General features: G+C 45.8%; 1 protein-coding gene across 2 annotated transcripts in view; it reads left to right on the plus strand.

Moving 5' to 3' along the window:
* whd (carnitine O-palmitoyltransferase whd) overlaps positions 1 to 23,978 on the plus strand; it is a 43,238-nt gene that overhangs the window by 15,121 nt on the left and 4,139 nt on the right. For both annotated transcript variants that reach the window (XM_084584069.1, XM_084584070.1), the window contains exons 4-10: positions 7,903 to 8,190; positions 13,344 to 13,673; positions 14,816 to 15,025; positions 15,559 to 15,643; positions 20,412 to 20,575; positions 21,479 to 21,667; positions 23,667 to 23,973. In XM_084584069.1, the coding sequence (XP_084440195.1) occupies positions 7,903 to 8,190; positions 13,344 to 13,673; positions 14,816 to 15,025; positions 15,559 to 15,643; positions 20,412 to 20,575; positions 21,479 to 21,667; positions 23,667 to 23,973 (1,573 nt within the window). The remainder of the gene's footprint in view (positions 1 to 7,902; positions 8,191 to 13,343; positions 13,674 to 14,815; positions 15,026 to 15,558; positions 15,644 to 20,411; positions 20,576 to 21,478; positions 21,668 to 23,666; positions 23,974 to 23,978) is intronic.

Genomic DNA, 23,978 nt, shown 5'->3' on the forward strand with positions numbered 1-23,978 from the left:
TTCATGGTGCCATACACCCATGAAAAATGTTAATTATTTTCCGAAAGTTTCATTGATACCCGTTTATGTCCCCTCCCCGATTTTTTTTTTTCGTTTGTTATTTATTTATTTATTGTTTTGTTGAGACGTAACTTTTCATTTGATTTCAGTTAGCTAGCATCCCGCGCATTTGTGTACTTCCTTGGGAATTCTTTGCAACAAACAGAAGAAAACGAAAACATCGACCTTGACGGAGGTCATCCAGGATTTTCTTTTATCACGCACATCAAGCTAACCAAAGCGGTTGGCAGGCGCACCACACAGCGGCCGAGCAGACCGCGGTATACTTTACTACGACGTAGCGCGCCGCGCTGCTGCTCCATCTGCCGCGCCGGTGCGAAATGTGTCCAGTGCGCGCGTGCCTGTAAATTGGGACGAAAAGGCGCTGTATTTGTCACGCTTTTTTTTTTTTTTTTCGGTGGACGCCTTAACCACGGCGTAATGGAAGGGAGGAAGATGGGACTGAAAAAAGATGGAGAGAAAGAGGTGCCGTAGTGATAGGTTCTGGAAATTTTCGATCACCTGGGGATCTTTTAAGTGCATTGTTATCTTCTTCTAGTACACCGCGCAACGTTGCACGCGCACGCGGACGCCGTTGCGTAAGTCGCGTTTCGTAAAACGCGGCCCTCCGCGATCACGGCTTTCGCGATGTGCGCTCGCTCCACGCGCTTTATCACGTGCGCGCCGAGCGCGACAGGAAGCGAGTCAAGGTTACGGTGGTCTTTTTGATTTACGAACCACTAAAGCGTCGTAAATGAAACGGCAGTGTTTGCGTTGGCGAGCCACAATCTGTGGCCACGATGGTACTCGTGGCGCCATCTGACGGCAGCTTGTAGCATTTGGCGCAGCCGGCCATGGCCTCCGAGATCACTTGCGCGCGCGTTTGATCTCGGAGGCCATGAGCCTGCATCAATGCCGTGGCATTGGCTTTGACCGCACTTGGCGGCAGGCCGCTCGTCTTTCATAAATGCTTAATGGCAAGATAATCGACAATTATGTTTTCCGTCATTTGAAGTGCCGAGGTATGAAAAATTTACAATTAAACAAAGAATTTTAAATCAAATTGGCATAACTTCGACTGCATGTCATCTGAACATTTGAGCTCTGGCTTTGCTAAACATAGATTTTAAATTTTGAGTTTTTCTTTCTTTCTTCCTTTTTTTTTTTTTTTTTTTCCTGATGCACTGCAGCGCAGTGGCTCAAATGCACCGACCAGTTTTTAAGACGGGTTCCTGTTTTAGTTAGACCTTGTCGCAGGAACACAGAGGCAGTTTTTTTTAACTTCAATTTTATGCTGGTGATCGCATTATAAGTAAATTTTATATGCCGTCATATCGTGTTGACGTGTTCAAATGATGTGTACGTTGCACGTACTTTGAGCATCTCTTAATTACCATGTTCTTTTTTTTTTTTTTTTTGGAGACAGCACTTCCCCGATTTTCATTTAATTGTTATACCTTGCACATAACTCAAGGGAAGAAAATTTAAAAATGTAGAAGTCGGAAAAAGTTTGTTTTAGACAGTTGATGTAGAGAGACTGCTTGTTTGCTGTTTGAAGCTCTTTTGAGGATCGAAACATTAAACCTAAGCCCCAATTGAGGAACCTGCATATTTGTGCAATTTAAGGTCTATAAGAAGTGCGCAAGGCTGGTATGTTTCCAAGAAATCAAGGTTTGCCTCAAAAATTTATCCAAGCAGTTATGACAAGGGAAATTTTTATGACAGTTATGACATATACAGGTGGGCAGTTTCATCGTGCGTGAATGTATACTGAATGTGGGAAGGCCTCATATGCTTTCCATTGTACGTGTTGGTACAGTTGAGCATGTGGCAGAATTGAACCACAAAGGCCGCGTAATTTATGTAGTTTAAAATTTTGTCACAGAAGATTTTGTGTAGTGCTCAAGGTTTCGGTCTGTTGGAAAAGAAATTCACAGATTCGAAATGCAGAATCGATTTTATTTATTATTTATTTTGTTTGCGTGTGTGTTAAAGTGGCCTGCAACCTTGCATGTAGATAGCTGTATTTTGAGGTAAGACCATGACGTCGAGCCGGACTTTAAAAACGTACCTTTCATTAATGTCACAAAATTATAAAATGTAGCCCCCCCCCCCCCCCCCCCCCGCCCCACTCTCTGAAAAAAAAAAAAGAAAAAAAAAGCTGCCTGTCCTGTTAAGGCAAAACTCCGCTATAGCTGCGAGTTTTCGCAGCTGACGTCAACTGCTTATTCATGTACGCCGTCGAGAATGACAGGAACGTAACTAATAGTAGTCACCGACTCGCCACGGCTTATTTCACGTTTGGGAGCAATAGTGCTGCAACTTTTTGCATGCGGCGTCGCACTGGGTGATAATTCGCGAGTTGCGGCGCTCTGAAGGACGCGGACGGAAGCTGGGAAGCGTACGTGTTGGTTTGGCAAGACGCCTTCAAAGAAGGAAAAAAAAGAAAAAAAAAAAATCTCTCCGGCAAGACGATCGTCGCTTTAAAATACGTGCGGCTGGGCCGGCGGCTGATGTGCGCGGGCGGCGGCCCATATCTGCCGCGGGCTAACGGCGATACTTTAAAATCGTCAACATGCCTGGCATGCAGTGCGTGTTGTTGAGACCAGAAGACTGCTTACGTGAAAGATAGCTTCTGGAGCAGGGCACACCTCAAAAGTGCGTTACAGCGGGAGCCAGTTCGAATTGGCCGCGAGCTTTCGGCGGCCTTGTATGAACGTTTTGGCGGGACTAAGGGCGTAGCACGAATGTTTATTAACTTGAGTCAAATTGCCAGTTACGGTTTTACCGTTTTGAGCATCCATTTTGAGATCTCAGCTAATCGGTGGTTTGAAAATGAACGCGCGAATTGGGGACGGGGAATTACTGACTAATCCGACGCCGCATTTGCGAGGTCAAAGGCAGTTTCGGCCTATCGAGGGCAGACCACTCATGGGTATATAACTCTGTACACATTTCCACGAACTGCGTTGTCTTCCGGCTGGTGAACGTTCGCAAGATAGAATACCATGCCGCGGCGCGACATGGATGCGGTGGACGCTACGGGCCGCGGCACCATGCAGTTCCTCTGCGATGCAATCGGTTCTACCTATTTTGAACTGCGCGCCGAAGCCGTCTACATGACTCGCCAAAGTTGAGCTCTGCAGTTCGCGATTTTCGCGCCGGAAACCGAAACCGCAGCCACAGCAGCGGATCGATCGTTTCGTTTTGCCGCTCACCGCGTGCACGCGAGTGGTGCGAAGTTGCGCTTTTCTACCATCTTCGATCTCAGTTAGCCCCCGACAGTTGCCCTTGCGATTGCATTGATCATCGCTTTCGTTGCTTTGTGACGGCCTTATCCGATTTTGCGATGTCAACATCCGCCGAGAAGCAAAGCACCGCGGCGCCTGCGCGGGAGGTAGATGAATAGAGAGATTTAGCTTGCCGTGATCCGCGATCCGCAACCGTGATCCTCTACCGCGCGTGGGCGGGGTGCACAAGCTGATTGGCCCCGACGCGGCAGGTCAGTATGCCGACATCGAGTATGTGGCGCCATCTATCGGCGTCGAGGGGGTCTGGGCATGCGCAGTGAAACGCGCGGTGGCGGATCACGGTAGCGGATCGCGGATCATGGTAAGCTAAAACTCTCTGAAAAGGGAGCAGGTACCGTGCAGGAGTAACTCGCGGCGCGACGCGCGCGCCCCTCGCGGTGGGAAGAACAGTTTCGTAGTGACCCGTGCGCCCGGCCATGCAGCGGAGACGCGGCGGATCTGCTGTGCACGGGGCGCATTCGCCATTCGTTCTTTGTATTCGCGGCATTCTATGGTCAGAAATGTATTGCTAGGTTGCAGTCCCTGGGTTGCTGCTGTTGCACACATTTTCACTGGCCTAATAAAATATTTTTCACGTCTCCGAATAAGCCTCGCGAAGCGAAGCGACGCTAAGTTTGGATCGCTGCCGTCCAACGAACGGTGAGCTGGCAATCATGCCTGAGTTTGCCGCATCCAGATTTTCCACAAAGCATTTTTCCTGAAAGAGGACACGCTACCTGAACCTGCATTAGCATCCTTTCTCAACCTGCAAAAGAAAAAAAAATGAAAGAAATTGGGCAACTCATAGGCATCAGCGCTATCTGCATGGTGCCTATATTCCCAATAAATGGAATGCACGTCTACTGGGACCGCCGTGCGCGCCCGGTGGGCTGCGCTCGTGGATGCAGTTGTTCATTGCATAAGTTTTATTTAAGCTGTCCTGTGGTTTATATTTCCCTGTCTACGATGGCTTGCATGAGCACCAGTACAATGCAGAGAGTAATCAATGGGAATGGAGCGTTTTAATTGCGCATTTACTATGTCTCGCATTTAGTTTCGCGAATTTGGCTTGTCAACTTCTTTTTTTTTTTTCCTTTCTTGCTTTCATTATTTTTTTCTCCCTCTCAGCTCGTTCCTTTCCTGTTTCCTCTGTTCCGTTCCTTCTATGCTTATGCCGCTACTTTCCTTCTCTTCTTGGGCGGTTTCCTTTGTTCGTCCCCCAGCCTGGGGAAAGGGTGGAGAAAGAATGTGAGAATAACGAACTGTTAGGAAAAAAGGCTAAAATAAGCTGAAATGAAACTTAATGTCATAAATACATTTTACGCAACATAGGAAACACGGGAAGCTGCCAAAAGCCTTGACAACCTACATCGGATGATTGGCCGATGTCTGACCCACTTTAATCATTTCCCCAAGTATTCGTTAAAACTTTCAGCTACGTAGATGAGCGCCTTGTCTTCCTGGAATGTAATGCAAACCATACGAAAATATAAAAAAAAAACTTCCCTATCTGACGTCGAAGTACCAGCTGTCCGCTTCGCCCTCCTCTGTAGATGTGATTCATAAAGCCCCTGTCTGCCATTCCATACACTTTATTCATTTAGTTGTGTTAATGACATTTCGATGTGTACTGAGCTGTTGAACCTCGAATGATGAGCTGTTTATCATGCCGTACCGCTCAATCGAGACTATAGTAAAAAATAAGTACAAAACAAAAAACATCTTGCATTCATTACACGCCATCCTGCTCCAAGCAAGTGGTTGAGCGGCTGGCTGCCACGTGTTACCCTCCCCTGTCAAAACTTAATTTTGTGGCAGAGGACCTAAAACTACTGTTAAAGAGGCAAATAAGGATCGTTAAAGAAAGAAAGAAAACTAGCATTCAAGTCGGGATTTGAGGCAGGTCGTTGTTTCAACGAAAGAGAAAATTAGACTTGCTACAATTCTGACAAGTGACAGAGAGGAAGACATGCATGTGTATTAGAAACTGGAGATCGCTTGCTGTGCTGTTTCCATTCTCATAGGGAGTTCCCATTCTCATAGCTGTGTCGCTGTATCAGCAACCGCGTGCCATCTGCCATCCTTTCTTTTATCGTCTAGAAAAGTGGCAACCGCCTCACCAGAAAACAGCTAAAGCTTTTCAAAAGCCGTCTGCTTAATGTAAGTGCCTGCGGCACTTTCAGGCCCCGGTAATCGCATTCTCTCGAGTTTTCAGGCTTGTTGCTTTAGTTTTTTTGTTGGGGGGGGGGGGGGGGGGGTGTCTTTTTTTCGACTCCAGCTTCATTCATTCTTATCCCTTTTTCATACTTGTCCCATCCTTCTCCGCCGCTCAATTCCCCGCAGCTTTCTTTTTTTTTTTTCTCAGCCACCCCAGCTTGGGGCGTTCTAGGTTGGCCTTTGTGAAGCTGTGCCACACTTGGGAGGCTTGGGAGGAGAGGTGTTTGCCAAAAATGTCTTTTTATTTTATTTTACATTTTTACAGTGTTTCTTACACCCCCCACCTGCCCACCCTTTTTGTTTTTTGTTCGGCCTTTTCCAACTGCGCGTGCTTCTCCTGTCGTCTTCCGTTTCGCATGCTTCCAGCCTAGAAATAAACACCCTGCGGGCGGCCAGGGCTCGTCCCTGTCACTTAGTCTTGTGTTGTGTGGCTCTCACATTATTTGCGCTTCACTACGTCGCTCTAGCTGGCTGAAACTGCCACCATTTCGCTGCGCAGGCCGCCTTTTATCAAGCGCGCGAGCCCTGCCCAGGTGGTCGCGCGGGTCACTATGAAAATGTTCCGGCGCTCACTCGTGGCGCTGCCTGTTCGCCACGAGTGCTGCCCCCGGGGTTTCTGCACAGCATGGGCCATGGCATGCCTCGCTGTCGTCGTATTTGGCAGGGCGCCAAGTTTGAGATGCCCTTCTGGGTGCGGAGAGAGAAGTGGAGAAACGACCATTTGATTCTACGAATTTCAGGAAGCTTACTCTGGACACTGACAAACAAAAACTTGAGGGCTAAGTGACATATTGTTTCAAAGTGCTTGTGATAAAACTAAAGTGCCAAGTATGTTTTATTCGCGACCATTTGGTTTATGTTTGGGATATAATTTTCCGACAGCACATATAAATTTTCAGTGCCCATGAGAGTTGTAATCGCAAGATGTTCTACTTTATTTGCTGTTTCGTGGTCCGGAGTAATGGGCGCAAGCTTCACCACTGGAGTTAATGGCACTGGAGCTGATCTCAACGTGGTCACATGATTCCTTCTGTTTTAAAAGGCACAAGTTGCATTGGTTTGGGTATATATTTCGTGTTAGCAAGTCCTGCCTTGCACATTGTGAATGTATTTTATCATAGTAACTCTATGTTATGCTACTACAGGAATTTTTAGTGCCTCAGGGCCAAACACATGCAACTGGGCTTGATGCTGTGCACCAGTTTGAATCCAAAAGATGAGAAGTGGCAAGCATTATGGTTAGTTGAGAGAGGATATGCACTGTTATGCGTCCAGCGAGCAGTTCAGGGAGCAGGATTGTGCTCATGGAGTTGCCGCTAAACTGCTCATATAAGCAGTAGCCGACGTCAAAGGAGCTGGCTGAAGCAACTCCCACAGATTAAGCGACTGATACTGTCATCACTACCTACTCACTTGGTCTAAAATAGTTAAGGGAGCAGTCAAATGGAGCCGCCTCTGCCGGCAGTAATCTATTAGCTTGACGTAGGAATTTTCTTTTCACAGAGGTTTAGTGGTGGTGTGACAGCTAACCTCTAACTGTTGACATCACGGCTTCCGTGTTGTCAATAAGTGGCAATATATGAGCTTAAGGGTGGCTGCAGAATAGCTGCACCTGTTCTAAACCCACTGTGTCATCCTGCAAAATCTCATTGACACAGTGAGATCTTTTGTTGTCGAAAAAGTAAATTTAATGACTGTGATTTAGGGCCTCAAACTCAAGAATTGACTCTGATTTAAGGCCTCAAAGCCACTGACATGAAACTAAACTGCTTGAGACGCATTGCAAAGCCCGAGAGTTGCACATGTGATTCCCCTTGGATCCACACTGCCAAGGTGGTGCAATGGTGTGTTCTCATGCCAAAAATGGAGGGCTTCATCAAGCTTTTTCAAAAATTGCTGAAATAAATCCAGTTGAAATTCTAAGAAAATATTTTCTCGATGCATACTCAGTTTTAATTAATAAAAATTTCTAATAGTTATGATTTGAACTAACAGTCTGGTGGGAAGCCATAGCCATATACAAGATGATGCCATATCTGTTTTTCAAAAAGAAAGTCTCCTATAAAGCTATGCAACACACACACAAAAATATATTGTTCTTTTTTTTTTTCTGCAGAGAAGCCAAACAAAATGCATGAGGCATGCAGCAAACTCGGTGCAGATACAGCACCCGCTGGTGATGTGTGCTATTGTCTACAGCCCTGGATTCGAACTGATGAATAAAGCACCCACTATATTTGTCTACTTTCTTCCAGTGTTGAGTCTTGCCGGTTATAGCTTACTCTCTAAGAACTGCAGCTATTGGCTCCGTGTAATAGCATCGCACTGTCCTTATGTCATCCCTCTTCGATTGCAGCTATCTGTGGCTGAAGTCCTGGTGGTCGGCCAACTATGTGTCCGACTGGTGGGAGGAGTACGTGTACCTACGGGGCCGCAGCCCCATCATGGTCAACTCCAACTTCTACGCCATCGACGCCGTCATGGTGAAGACAAGCTCGAACCAGGCCGCGCGTGCGGCCAACCTGGTTTATGCTTCGCTGCTCTTCCGCCGGGGCATTGACACCCAGCAGATGAGCCCCATCATGGTGCAAGGCATGGTGCCACTCTGCTCCCGCCAGTACGAGCGCCAGTTCAACACCACCCGGTGAGGGCCTTTTTTTGCCACAAAGCGGTGCTTTTATGGCTGGTAAAAAACAGCGCACAAAAGAAAGGAAGGGCACTCATCCTGTGTCTACCTTTCTTCTGGTCCCTAGTCCTTCGTGCACATTTTTTTTTTTTTAATCATGAACCTATACCAACTTGCCCAAATAAATGTTCTACTAAGCAGTCTTTTTGCTGCTTTTTTAAAACATCAGTCTGCGATGTATAAGATAGCGACTGCTATTAGTGAATCCATTCATGAAATGTTTGCAGTGCACGAATATATAAGTAGGGTTATTCGTTTTCGGGTTTTATATTGTAAAAGTCGGGCGTTATTTTTCGACTTGATAATAGGGGAGAAATCTGGTTTTTCTTTGAAACACTGCGAAATTAGTTTTATCAGGTTGAATTTACAAGCTAATGATTTATTCGATTTCTCCTAATCGGTAGTTAACCATTAGGGTTATGTTTTTGGTTGCTGTCAAGAAAGTATTTCACAAGTTGGCGTTTGTGTGGTAATTATTACTCTCAGTGATGTGCAATGGTCAGTTTTTGGACAAGAAACATTTTATTCACGTGAGCTTGTCATCGACGTTTTATACGCACTTATTAACATACATAATCACCTGCATGCGCAATGTTTTTGGTTTCATCCGAGACCTGTCTGGTCTCTGAAGGTATCTTAGCTGAGAAAACGTTTGCTCAACGTCACAGCTGCCATTAGCTAGACACAACAATGCCAACGCTGCATTTGCTAGCCTGGAGTAGCGCACAGTTGCGTTGTTTCAACATAGTCCATCACTTCAACACTTTCATTTGTGGGGCTTGCTTCTAGCGAGTAAGAATTAAAGTTCTTTTGCAACAACTTGGCTAATTAAAATGTATTTACAACAAACCGTATCGAATCTGTGTTAACTTGCACTGTAAGAGTAGTCACGTGACCCCTTGTTTTTTTGTTTCGGTTGCGATTGGACGTTCTTTGAATCCTTGGCCATTCACCATTGTTCGTACAAAGCGAAAAATTTACGCAGTAATGCACAATCAGTTCAGTTCAGGCGTTCAGTCGTGTCCGACTCTTCGTGACCCTACGGACCATGTCACGCCACGCTTTCCGGTCTCTCACTATCTTCTTAACATCACATAGCTTCATCTGCAATGCCTCGAGGATGCCATCTAACCATGCAATGCACAATGCAACTCAGCAAAATAAAGAAAGCATGCGAAATGAGCGGCAGTGACGTACGCTTACTTCCGGGCGAACGAGCGAAATTTTTTATTTCGGCAGATCCGAGCAACGAGCCAAGCGACACATGCATTTCTGTTCGCGGTGCTGCTGCCGTCGCGTTCGCGCGAGTTTTCACGTACATGTAACAGAAAGCATCGGCAAGGCACTTGCGTCGGGCACTTCAGCTCAACACAAGAAGGGGATGCAGCCAACATACGAGGAGCTTGATAAGGCTGTCTATGCCTGGTTTGTGGAAACGCAAGCCAAGAACATCCCGCTTAGCGGAAGCATTGTTGAGCAGAAGGCCCTCAATTATGCCTGTTTGCTAGGCCTGGATGACTTTAAGCGCAGGTTGGCTCAATCGCTTCAAAGCGAGGCACAACATCGTGGGCATCATGGGAAAAGTTTTGTGCGGTGAAACAAGTTCCGCGGACACTGGCGGTGCATTGGAATAGGTGGTAGACAACGTGGCTGACATTATGAGCGGCTACACGCAGTCCGACATATTCAACACGGACGAGATGGGCCTCTTTTATGAAATGCTGCCAGCGAGGACGCTAGGTTTTAAAGGGCAGCGTTGCCAGGGTGGCAAGCACAGCAAGAAAAAGGTGACTATACTGCTGTGCATATGGCTGGATCGGACAAGCGTTCCCCATTTGTTCCCCAAAGTGCCAAACCGTGCTGCTTCAATTATGTCGCTAACAGGCGGTCTTGGATGACCCGTGCCATATTTGCGGACTGGCTTACGACATTTGACCGCGACATGAGCTGGCAGAACCAAAAAGTTTATTTGCTCTTGAACAATTGTTCTGCCTACTGCATTGATGATGTCACTCTCAAGCGTCAAAGTGCGATTTTTCCCACTGAATTGCACTTCGATCATTTATTTAGCCGCTAGATCAAGGCATCATCTGAAGTGTGAAGTGCGCTTATCGGGAGAGGCTGATTCAGTGGATTCTCTCGAACCTCTGAACTGGCAGGGAGACAAAGGTGGACCTATTCATGGCTCTTAGATGATGGCTGCTGCGTGGAATGTGACCCAATCCACCTTGATCTACAACTGCTTCCAGCACGCCGGGTTTGTTGACGAGGAGGCGACCAGCACAGCTACAGCCGCGGAAGATGACGCTCCATCATCGTCGACTCCGGGAATCAGTACGGCCTGGAAATCCCTCTAGGATGCAGGAAACATTTGTGGCGATATCGAGCTAGACGATTTTCTCAACGCTGGCGCGGATGTGCTTGTCTACGAAGAGCTAAGTGATGAGGACATCATAAAGAGTGTTGGCAAGCCGGAAGAGCTGCCGTCCGATGCTGAAGACGACTCCGCTCAGGATTCACCTGCCTTGGTAACCTCGTCGCAGGTGATGGATGCCTTTGATGTTATTAGGAAGTTTCTGGGCTCTCACGATGACGGCGGTGCAATGGCTCTCTTAACAGAGTATGAGAGTCGCGGAATGCCGCTGCTGGCAGGGAAACATAAGCGGAGAAAGCTTATGGACTTCTAGAAATAATTTATTTTTTTTTTTTTTGCTCAAGTTGTCTGTAAATTCTCGGCAACGAAATTCCACGACAGCGGGATTCCACTGTATATGGCGAAATAACTGACCTAATCAGATCGTTTCTTACGGGCCATTATGGTAATTCCTTGTTGAGAAAGACCGCATTTACGAGCATGCAGACATTTCAAAAGGTCCACCGCATATCCTAAAGCTTTTCTTTTTTAAAACACAAGCAGAGAAAGCTTATGGACTTCTAGAAATAATTTATTTTTTTTTTGCTCAAGTTGTCTGTAAATTCTCGGCAACGGCGGGATTCCACTGTATATGGCGAAATAACTGACCTAATCAGATCGTTTCTTACGGGCCATTATGGTAATTTCTTGTTGAGAAAGACCACATTTACGAGCATGCAGACATTTCAAAAGGTCCACCGCATATCCTAAAGCTTTTCTTTTTCTTAATTGATATATTAGCAATTGGACTAAATTTCGGCTAATTGCTGTCCCATACGTTTTCTTTCTGACTTTGATATGTATTTATTTATGATCAAGAAAATTACATTATATGAATTTATTTAGCTTTAGCGTGTGTGGTGGGCCTTTTGAAATAGGTGCATGTTCCAAAAAAAGATGTCTTTTTTTGATGAGAAAAAAACCACAATTGCTCGTAAGAAACTGATGTTATTTTGCCATATCTTCCCTTCCTGAGGAGATATTTTAAATCCAAATGCATATTTGAAATTAGCATTCTATCTTTCAACAGGATATGTTGAAAAATAAAGAAAACGCATTTCAGGACCTTCGGGAACCAGCATGGTGGCAATGTTTGCGATGTAAATACAGGGTTTCCTCTAGAAATTGCCTCAGCTGTATTGAAAAGTAATAATAATAAAGGCCAACATTAAGACATATTTTCTCAACAAAATGCCTCGTGGCTTCATAATTAGAGGGGACCGATTGTAACAGAGAGGCAAACCTGCACTAAAACTTTGTTCAGATATGCAGTGCCCTCGAAAAAGTGCCACAGTTGATTTAAGCAGTGTTGCTTTCCACTTACTGCATTTTATAGGATGAGCTGCACACCTCTGTTCATTTGGGTAAACACTATGAAAGGGAGCTGAGGATGTCTTCATTAGAAAATGCAAAGAAAATACAGTAAAACATTGTTACAAGAGACACTCAAGGGACCCGTAAAAGATCTCTTGTAACCAAGGTCTCTTGTAACCAAAATTCTTACTAACTCGTATGTGCAGCAGTTTCAATTCCCTGAACTAAATTCTGTTCCATATCAGTGTCCTTTTTTGTTGCAATATGTCAGGAAGGAGCGCCTCCTATCGACTGGGAAGTCAAAATGGCCGTATTATTTCAGCCTCTGTCATCACATTCTTGCGTGACTGAAACAGGGACATCTTGACTTCCCAGTCAAGAGGAGGCACTCCTTCTCAGTTCCTGACATATTGCAACAAAAAAGGACACTGATATGAAACAGAATTTAGATAAGGAAATCTAAACTGCCACACATATGAGTTGGTACAAGTCAGCTGCATTGCATGAGCGTACCTGGGTTAATTGTGTCTCTTGTAAACGGTGAAGAAGTTACCTTGGGCACGTGCAGAAGTTTTCCTTAGTAACAAAATAGTAAATACCTCTTGTATGCAATGTTGTTAGCATGGCAAACATAGGGAAACCAACCAAACCATTTTAAAGTGTCTCTTATAACAGAGTGTCTCTTGTAACCATGTCTCTTGTAACGAGATTTCATACATGTATGCAGCAGCTGCCATGCGAAAATTATCCTCGAGCTCGAGTGAGTGTGCCGTCTTCCCGCAGGCTGCATTTTTCTCTCGGCTCCATGTGCCTTAGTACTCTGGAAGGTCATTACCTGGCCTAGATATCTTTTTGCTCGTATTGAACTGTCTCTCCAGCTGTACAATTTCGATTCTCTAGAGCATACAAGTGGCATGCAACTTAAAGTTTGCATCATAGCCTTGTCAACTCTGAGCCAACATTGTGAGCAATAATTATGCATGCACCGTATGAGACGCCAAATGTAATCGGCACCAACAAAACTGGCGTTGTGATCAAAGCTGCTGGGAACTTGACCTTACCAGATGCAGCTGCCACATTCACTCTGGCCACGGAGAGATTATGCAGTTCTACCTGTAGTAACTTCTTAAATATAAGTATAGTATACTTTTTTCTTCGTTTACACATCGATTTGATTTTTGCACATGGTTACAGGGCATGGAAAAAGACATGCATGGTCGCGTGTCATTTATAGCTCCATATAAGTACTAGTTATATGATACGATGGCAGGTAGCTTTGTGTTCCTGTTTCGTGTTGTGTGTTTTTACGCTTCTGCCAGTTGTCGCGGCTCCCTGGGGTGCCTTGTTTGCCCTGACCTTGGTTGGCGCCTGCGCATGCATGCAGAGTGCCAGGTGTGGAGACAGACCGGCTGGTCCACTACCAAGACTCTCAGCATGTGGCGGTCTACCACCGGGGCCGTTTCTTCAAGCTGCCTGTGTACCACAAGCACCGGCTTTTGCAGCCCTGTGACCTGCAGAGGCAAATCCAGCGCATCCTCGACCACACGGGCGAGCCGCTGCCCGGTGAGGCCCACCTCGGGGCTCTGACTGCCGGCGAACGGACCCAGTGGGCGCACCTGCGCGACGTTCATTTCCACAAGGGCCTCAACCGCATCTCGCTGGACACCATCGAGAAAGCCGCCTTTGTGCTTGTGCTCGACGAAGACGAGTACCGGTGCGTTACAAAATAGTAGCAGGGAATTTGAAAGGAAGCAGTGAAAATGTGTTAGCTATAAGTCACAGCATGCAAGTTAGCAGAATACTGCTGCTTGACAAACAGCTGGGGCATATTTGAGACGAGCTTTCCCAGTGGAACCAGGGATGAGATTTTTTTTTAAGGCAAAAGCCTTTAGCAGCTCGAGTGGCGTTCACAGAAAGTGTGCGTGAGGTGTGTCCGCGACATTCCGCGGGATATGGTGGGGCTCTGGTATATAGCAACCGATAGTTATATTTAATGATAGACAATGATAGTCAGTGATGAAAGAGAGATTATCTCTCCCCTCCCTTCCCATCTGCCTCCTCTCCTCCCCTTTCCTCCCTGTCATCCTCCCCTCATTCCCTCTCTCTAGAGAGAGTAGAGATAGGGGGAGAGACTCTCTACTCTATCCCCTTTCTCTCTAGAGGTTGAGAGAGTGAGAACCTCTCCTCCTCTCTCTCTCAAGGAATCGGGGCATTCCAAAGATCGCAGCATGGCGGCCAAAAGGCTTTTGCTTTGCTGCATGAGAGGTGACAAGTGCTCCCCTGAATTTTTTGTTATTACCGACATGCTTGTATCCTGTCGAAGATACTTATAGAGCAGTTTTCCATCCTCCTTCTAAAAGCTTTGGGGAAGACCAATGGCTTTCGGAAGGTGCTCAGGAATTGAGCGTGTCCTGGCTTCCCGTGCCTTCCTGCCAGACATTCACATAGAAAGGAGTGGACAGTCACAGCGGGATTAGTGCCAAAATAAAGTGGTGAGAGGCAAGGGGGGGACAAAGGCGCCCTCAAGGTGTTCAAGTACCCACCTTCCCTAAGACACACACCGTGGAGTCCCCAGGGCTTCCTGGGACCTAGTTTTGTGATCCACTGCTGTGGGCATAGCTGCTGGAGCTGGGTAACTCTGGCGTCTAAAGCAGCCATAACGGAAAGTGACTGTGATCTGCATTACCTGGTCCTCTGTGTAGGAGTTGTGAATTACGACTCGGGCATCTTAAATTGTTCTCTCTTTGCGCATGTGCAGGCGTCCATTAACTGTGTTCAGTCACTTGTGGTTCACGCATGCACATTCGCCTTCAGGTAAGGCACGTGGCCAACTGGGCTTGACTCTCTGCTTTGCAGGTATGACCCAAAGGATCAGAGTGAGCTGAACCGCTACGCCCGTGCCCTGCTCCACGGCAAGGGTTATGACCGATGGTTTGACAAGTCCTTCAATCTCATTGTGGGCAGCAACGGAAGGGTAGGCTTCAATGCAGAGCACTCTTGGGCTGATGCTCCTATCATGGGTCACTTCTGGGAATTTGTCTTGGCCCAGGACTTCTTCATCCTCAAGTAAGTGCTTCCTTGAAAAACCTTGCGATTAAAATGCTTGAGTAAAACAGTGTTGGAAGATGCCATGCCATACGGCCTTGCTAGTTTTGTGTTATTAGCTGCAAGGACCTCATGTTAATTTTATCGTGGTTCTGTATCTTTAAGCAAGCTTTGTAGGGCCAGTGAAGGGGAAGACCCAAGTCATATTAGGTCGTGGACTGCGGAAAATGTGCGTTACCAAGCAATCAGTGCCTGGTTAAACCAGGCCATTTTTGCTACCACCACTGATTGCGTACGCAAAGCAAAAGCGATGGGACATTTCCAAAAGTATTTGCGCAAATGTGCAGAACTTAGAGACATTTCGAGACGTTTCCGCAATAATGAGTCATGAATGTATTAAGTGCACCTTCTGTAGTGCTTAAATCTCTTCCTGACAGCACATGCATGTACTCAGCCCTGTTTGAAGGCTCTAAGTTCATGCAGGGACTTTAATGGGAGGGGTATCGCGAGCTTTCCTGTGGTCGCTGTACATATACATGGCCGCAATCCTACAGGTACGACGAGAGTGGGAACACCCGGGGCCACTCCAGTCTAGAGCTGCCTGCTCCCATACGGCTACGGTGGGACCTGACCGAAGATGTGAGTGCTGGTTTTGGCGCTCTGTTCTGCCTGTAGTGATGCTTCAGTGTTGGCTCTTAAGCCGAGGCAGACAGGAGACGGAGCGTGCAGAAAATGTGAGCCAGCCGTTGTTAAAGAAAACATTTTGCACGAGGGCTGTCAGTTCTGTGATAAGCAATTATTTGCGTGTTTGTCTCAAGCCAGCTAGGTCCACAGAGGGAAATTAAGTTGGCAAAACTACACTTAGCCTCGGTTTCAAGCCCGGAGTGGCACGAACAGACCAGTTTAGCTGACTTCTGCATGAGAGTGCTAGGCCATCACCACAACCAATCACCCCATGTGGTTAATTGCCGCTCTCTCACTGTGCATTGCATGTTGATATCCATCAACTTCCATACACACGCAGTGGGTGTAGAACACGCCACTATTGCACTGCTCTGTCAAGGTGTGCCTCAAGTTTTACGACGAGTTACTATTAATGTTGCCTATCATCGATTTTGCGGACTTTTGCCTGGAGCCTGACCTCAAAAACAAAGTGTAACAAACTAGTGAACATACTTTGCATTTGGCTAACCAAGCTGTAAATTTTTTTTTATCTCTTAGACTTTCCATTTCTCATTTTGGCATTGCTCTCACATTAGGTTGGGCTTTCTTGACACTCAGTCAATCACAGGGGTGGAAGTGCTGCTCAATTTGCTCCATTGTGCGCCAAACTGCCTTTCCTGCTCCAAAGCACAATATTGCTCCAAAACTGCTCCAAATCAGCTGCCTAAGAGTATTGACACCAAATTTAGCAGAACAAGCGCTGTTGCAACACAGTGGGCAGTTGTATTGCCTACAAAAATGCAATCTTGTATAATTCATTTAGGCAATTTTGAGAAGTACAGTAAGGCGGTTGCGTGTCATGAGTTGTGCATACTGTGTATAGGAGCCGCCATACTCAGAGCAATGGTAGCACACCAGTGGTATAGACATAACGCTTCTTGCACTGGGCCTGATACAAATAAACATTTTATACTTCAGAAAAGAATGGAGCATAGTAAATGTTTTTTTGCAAGTAAATTTAAGGTGAGCCACGAGCAGTTGGAGGGAATTAATGGCGAAAAAAGTATCAGTCCACTTGATATAGCGCCATCTGTATGCTTTCGATTTGTCTGTGGTGAGAGAAGTGAGGGAAGTAGAGACTTCAATCTACCATGAGCTGTTAAGAACCTTGTTCGGCTACAAAGTACTGCACAAGTTGTTCTAATGCTTCTGCTGTGAAAACAAGCAAGTACTTCATCACTGAGCCTCTTTGCTAATAACAAGCTTGTCAAGCACATGTCAAGCAAATGCATACTTTAAGCATCATAGAGATGATGCCACGAAGGTGCCAATCACTAGAAATGTTCTCAAGAGTGTTGGAAAGCCATACAAGGCCTATTTTGCCGATGCATTGAAAAAAAAGGAAGCTCCAGCATTGTTCAAGCAAGACATGAGGCACCACAGGCAGAAGGTAGTGAAGTAAAGAACCTGAAGGAGGAAAAGACTGCTCTTCAGTGTCTCCTAACCTCGCTGAAGGCACTACTGACCAGTGCTCAGTAATCTGTCAGCAGAGGCATAGGATCAAAAAGGATATGCACAAGATAGCAGATATGTACTGCTCAATGATGTGAGCTCCAGACTAATGGCGGTGTATGAGCGCATCGGTTGTGGAGAGTTGACTTCCCCTTTTGAATCTATCAAGTTAAAGCAGTCTAAACCTTTCAGTCAATCTGAATGTTTAGTTGCGAAGTTCAGAAGCAAGCATTCTATTTATTGCTAGTCTGTTCCAAATTGTTTCGCAGGTCATTTGTGTTATTTTCAGCCTACATACATATTTTGTCTTTGTTTTGCCTTGTCAGAGAAATGTGCATCGTCATCAAATCATTGAATGCTGTAATAAAAAGGAAATAAATGTTTTGTATGTTAGGAAGAGAAAATCATAATTACTGTAAATTTTTGACCTTGGAAACATGCTCTAAAACATAATTTGAATGCTCCCGAACTTGTTTTTGTTGCTCCAAAGCTGCTCCAAAACGCTTGAGCCGGCTCCCACCCCTGCAATCATGATTTTCATGCCAAGCTTTTGTAATTATTTAGAGGTTTAGCTCTACTGCTCGCAACACTCAAGGTGGAGTTATTCTGATACATCAGCGGCACTTGGGTGCCACAATACAAATCTCTACTTTCATTCTGAGAGATATATATATACCGGGTGTCCCAGCTAACTTGAACCAAGGGTTACAAAATAATATATTTGAGGTAGGTCAGTGAAACCAGCTGCATACAACTACCAGCCTGCTTGCGCACTACAGGCAATTTTTTGTTTTGCAATTAGTTAATTGGCTAATTATGTTAATTTTTCTAATTTAATAAATATTCACCTTAGACCAAAAATGTGAATTGGAAAGTTGTAGAGCACCTTCAGAAACCCCCATTCCATTAATTGCGATAAAGAAAGTCTCACGTGTATCTTTTTTTCCGGGCTCAAAAGAAAGCCCGCGAAATACAAATAATACCACGTGACTTGCGCATTTGAGCGCAGCGATCGTGGTGGTCTCAGTCGTGGTTTGAGCGAACAAAATCAGCTGCGGCCGTGACCCGATGGTCCCGTTGCAGCGGCAGGCAGAAATGTTGGCGATGGTTGGAGCGAGCTCGAGATCGCCCGTCGTCACCGCGATCTTGGCCAGGCCTGTGCACCGCAGCAGCCTGCATCACGACAGGCGGATGACGATAAAGAACCGGCAAATGAAGGTGCAGCGCTAATTTTAGTCGAGTCAGATGTCATCTCGCCCCTTTACCCAAGCCTGTATGCGCACATTCAGTGGCTGATACCTTATCGCTCATCCGTTTGCCGTAAAGTTCGCTGATGGGAGAGAAGGAGAGTTTGTTAGAATCCCGGTGGTGTCGGCTCGCCGCTCTCGCTGCTACTGCACCGTCACGTGGGCCGGCTGTCTGACGCGGGCGAAGAAGCCATCGCAGGCATATCAGCCTGCCGCTTTAACGAGGCAAAGGAGACACGGCCGCAGCTAATTTTGTTCGCTCAAACCACGACTGAGAGCACCACAATCGCGGCGCACAAATGCGCTAGTCACGTGGTATTATTTGTATTTCGCGGGCTTTCTTTTGAGCCCAGAAAAAAAGATACAAGTGAGACTTTCTTTATCGCAATTAATGGAATGGGGGTTTCTGAAGGTGCTCTACAAGTTTCCAATTCACCCTATTGGTCTAAAGTCGATATTTAATCAATTAGAAAAATTAACATAATTAGCTAATTAAATAATTGCAGAACAAAAAATCGCCTGTAGTGCGCAAGGAAGCTGGCAGTTGAATGCAATTGGTTTTACTGACCTACCTCAAATGTATTATTTTGTATCCCTTGGTTCAAGTTAGTTGGGACACCCGGTATATATATATATATTTGTTTGTGATCCATTCCGGTCAGACCACTTAGCACTACCATTCGTATAAAAATTTGCGAACCAGCTGTGTAACGCAGAAGGTTCAGAGTGGTATCAATCGATTGAGCGTGTTACAGAGCACAAAATTATTAGTTGTCGGAGCTTAGTATACGCTAGGGTTTTGCACCAAGGGCCTTTGGTATCCCAATTTATACCTCCCACGAATCTTCATATGCCAACAATGATCCAGGAAGTCTCCATAGGAACGCTGTTCTTAGTGTGGTGCAAAGGAAAGGCGCAATATCTGTCACACTTCTGGATGGACACCTGAATTGCTCCACAAGGGAAGCGGGGCAGGAGGGGCTGAATGAAGATAGAAAGATCCGCCTTAGTGGCGCCAGGGCTCTAGAATAATAAAAATTTTGTTCAATATGTAAAATCTGGCCGGGAAGCTTACGAGGCGAGGCGTGGAAGCCAGCCAAGATCAGTGACAGCAGCGACTGTGGCTGCGGCTGATGGCTAACGCTTGTGAAACTTTGGTTCAAGAATATTTTAATCTCTACAATTTTTTATTTTCAACAGTGCTTTCATGAACACACTAACATACTCTATCGGGGTGCTAGTCTGGAGTAGTACTTCATCTTTAGTGGCACAAATGTTTTCGTTCACTTGATCGGTCGTCTCGATTCAGTAGATTTGGCTGATCCAATAGATTTGATCGTTTTGATAAATCTATCGTTTCTGGCCACCACACCGCATGTGTATGGTGCCCCTGTGTGGTGGGTGTGGCTCCAAAACTGATTTTTGAAGGGTGCAAGTTCTGTATCAAGATACGACTGTTGCATTTTAGCAGAAAGAGAGCACTTAAATGAGACAAAATAAAGACAAAATTCTATGTGTCATTACATGCTAATGATTCCCAGATGGTCAGAATTAATAAAGAGCCCTCCATTGCGGTGCCTTCCTCTCTTTCTTTTTGCTCTGACCCTTCCCTTATGGCGCAGTTGAAGTGGCCATCAAGAATTACACGATTACTGCGCTTTTTCTTTCCTCTTAATTATATAATTTCAATATGCTTGTGCTCATTGAGTATGCATTATGGACTAGCAGAGTCCCGACACCAGAGCCCTTCTCTGTGGTGCCCCTGTAATGCGTTGTAGTGTTCAGGTACTATATGGTAATGATTTTTAAATGATGCTTACCACAGTTAGTTACCAGATGTTTGCCTTTCACTATGCCTTGCTGGGCAGGTTGGCCAATTAACTGAAATTTCTGCTGGAATGTGTCATTCAGTGCTGGATCGTTAGCTTTGAAAGAAATGTTGGCTAATGAAATCACGGTGGCACTACTGTTGACCTGATACACAGCTGATTGAGAAGATTGAGGAAAGCCTGCTGGCTGCGCAAGCCCTCTTGGAGGACGTTGACCTCCACCTGCTGACACATACCTCCTATGGCAAGGGCTTCATGAAGAAGTGTCGATGTAGCCCCGACGCCTACCTCCAGATGGCCCTGCAACTCGCCTACTATAGGTAGCACACTGTTCTATACTTTTGTTTGTTTGCAAGCATTGTCCATATGAAATTGCAGGACAAAGTAGTTTAGTAAGAATGGTTGCCTTTCTTGCCTGGATTAGAACTCCTTTTATTTTTTTAGTGCATACCGTGAGGCGCTGAAAGCAGGTGCAGGAGTTCCAAGTGTGGAGAATGTGTTACTGGAGAGTTTTAACAAATGCTTAGTTATAGTTGTCAGGGCATGAGCAGTAACAATCCTTTTTCTAGATTTAATCATTTTACCCAGTTCACTTGTTGGTTGCCATCACCAGATAGTTCACGTTTTGGAGTGTTGTTTTTTTTTCTTGTTCTCTCACCTGGTCGCTGCCGTAAATAAAATGTACTTATCTGTGCATTTTAAAGCTTACTTTATAAGCCTTGGTGGCAGCCAATTCTGTTCGTGGTTTCATATGTGTTCTTTCCTCTTCATAATGAGTAAATGTTTCATTGTTTATGTAAAATAAAACAATGAACTTTTCTTGTGTGTGCGTTACTTTTACACCGAATCTTTCCTTGTACTTTGTAACCTTGTGACTACAGCTGAATGAGCTTTGGAAGAACCATCTGGGATGCACTAGCACCGTTTCATTTCCTGATGTGCTCATGTACTAACAGCTTCTCTCACAGCCATTGTAGTTACTTCACAAGATGTAAAGCTTCATTGCATCGTAGCAAGACCAAGTCTAATCCCATTTTTGACACCAGACGTGTGATGAAGGTTTGCTCCTTTTTGCAGTTTTCAAAGGTAAAGACGGGGGCCCCTCAAAAACGGCATTCACAAATGATGAGAATTAAAATTTGAAACTGGTCTCGCACGAAATTGTTGCATGTAGGCCGCACCTGCAACGGAAGTACATTTTTTTTTTCTCTCTCTGCACGCAGAGATGCTGGGCGCTTCAGCCTGACGTACGAGGCGTCCATGACGCGGCTCTTCCGGGAGGGCCGGACAGAGACTGTGCGGCCAGTGACGTGCGAGTCTCGGGCCTGGGTGCTGGCCATGCAGGACCCGACCGCGACGGTGCAAGAGAAGAAGGAGAAGCTCGGCACTGCCTGCCGGCAGCACCAGAAAGGGTGAGGTCCTCCTCTTCAGAGGAGATCATGTTGGGCACACCTCTAGTGGAGCTGCATCTGCAGCCATGATGGTGGAGCGGCATTCTCAGCCATGACATTGGAATGGCATCTGCGGCCATGACTGTGGGATTGCATCTGCAGCCATGATGGTGGAATGGCATCTGCAGCCATGATGGTGGAATGGCATCTGCAGCCATGATGGTGGAATGGCATCTGCAGCCATGACGGTGGAACAGCATCTGCAGCCATGACAGTTTTGCGCAACGATCGCTGTACAAAAGGTTTTCTACAGGCATTGGAATCAGTGTTGTTATGTTTGGCGACAGCTTCTCTTGACAATGAAAAAAAGGCTACCGGGGTAGAACATCCGTAATTGTGCCGTTCGGCTAAATGGTTTCACTGCACGACCGGGTAACTCCTAGTGCTTTGCTATCTCCATGGTAACTCTGTTCTGCCTCAGGAGAAGCTCAGTGCACCTGAAGAAACTGTTAGTTAGACTTGCCTTCCTTGACTCAACTTTGAATGATTGTTGTCAGTTGTGTTAAAAAAACATGGGTTTAATAATGAATGTTGACTATACATTACGTTTTAAGATAAACCTAATAAATGAAGCAGGGACTACACTGTGTTGCATAGGAAGACAAGAGCGTGTTTAGTCTCCATAGTTTTCGCTTGCTTGTCAGGAAAAAGTTGCTTTCCAACTCGAATGCTTTCCAACTCGCCCAAATTTCCACACCTTATTATATATAGGATGGACCTTCTTGAAACCAGGTGGAGCTGTCAGGTTGCTGTCGAATAAAGTAAAGTTAATACAGGAAATGACATTTGAAATTTCAAATATTTGCATACCGCTAATTCTAACATCATTGCATGAGCCAACATTACAAAGTTGAGCCTAATAGATGGCCTGTGGTGCAGTAAATTATCCCAAGCTTGCCGTAGGGTCTCTTTCATGACACTGGTAACATTGCAGATTCCAATGTGAGCACAGGAAGTACAAAAAGCCCTAATTAAAGCTGTGTCTCAAGATAAGGGACATCACCACGTGTGTGTAAAACCAAGCAAAAGCGAGAGGCAAACAGAGTTGCTGAATGCAAATGTTTAAGTCATGAAATTTTTAGCTTTTTGTGAAAGGGGTTCTTGAAGTATGTGAAAGGTCGTCCTAAGCATTCGAAACGTTCCTGCTGGTCAAAATGCCCACTAAAATTTGACTGAAACACTGGCAGATTTGTGGGTCACTCTTGGAGTGGGAAGAAGTACCGGGATGCATTCTGTGGAAAGGTGGACTAGACGGTGCCATTTGAATTTGCAAAATTTTTTACTCTACAGCTCTAAGCAGAATTCAGTTATGTGCACTTTCCGGGTAATATTTTTCATACTTTACTTTTACTGCGCACAGCGTGCCTGCGAGAGCATTGATAGTTGATGGAACGGCTGTAATTTCAATCATGGAGAGACGCGCTTTTTCGCACGTCGGGCGCGTCTGGCCACGTGACACTGTGGCACTTCCGGGTAGTGTCTGATGGCAGAGCTGACACCGATCGTTTGGAGTTGGCAAATTTGACTTAATTGTGGCCACGAGCTTCTTGACAAGCTCTCCACATCTGAAAAGTATTTAGCGCTCGTTCACTGCAGCATTCAAAAGGGAGGCTATCGATTATGCCGAAGAAAGAAACAGCCGCAGCTTGGGCCGCAAGTTCGAAGCTTTTAAACGGGTTATGCGGGAGTAGCAGCGGCAGCGAGGCATGATTTTTATCGGTGATGCCCAAGCGAAGGGGCTTCCGCGGACCGCAGTCGGCACGCTAGCCAGAGCTGGAAGCCAAGCTTGCATTGTATACCACCAAAATATGTGAAGTGGGACTGAGTTTTCCAGTGAAGTGATAAATTTTAGTTATGGAAAGGATCTACCGGTATGCTTTTTTTTTCTTGTAATTTGATTTTGTGGGGTCGACTTGCATTTGAATCAACTTACAGTCACTTAAATATGGTGTGTTTGCAGGTACCAGGATGCCATGTGTGGCAAGGGCATTGACCGGCACCTCTTCTGCCTCTACGTGGTCTCCAAGTACCTGGAGGTGGACTCTCCGTTCCTCCGCGAGGTCCTCAGTGAGCCATGGCGCCTGTCCACGAGCCAGACTCCACACAACCAGACCAGCCTGTTGGACCTGAGCAAGTTCCCAGATTTCATCTCGGCGGGTGGTGGCTTTGGTCCAGTGGCTGACGATGGCTACGGCGTTTCGTACCTCATCGCGGGAGAGGACCACCTCTTCTTCCACGTTTCCAGCAAGCGCTCTTCTCCAGAGACTGTAAG

This window comes from Amblyomma maculatum, chromosome 11 (assembly GCF_055883805.1).
Source record: "Amblyomma maculatum isolate TAMU_Amacu chromosome 11, ASM5588380v1, whole genome shotgun sequence".
Classification (NCBI taxonomy): domain Eukaryota; kingdom Metazoa; phylum Arthropoda; class Arachnida; order Ixodida; family Ixodidae; genus Amblyomma; species Amblyomma maculatum.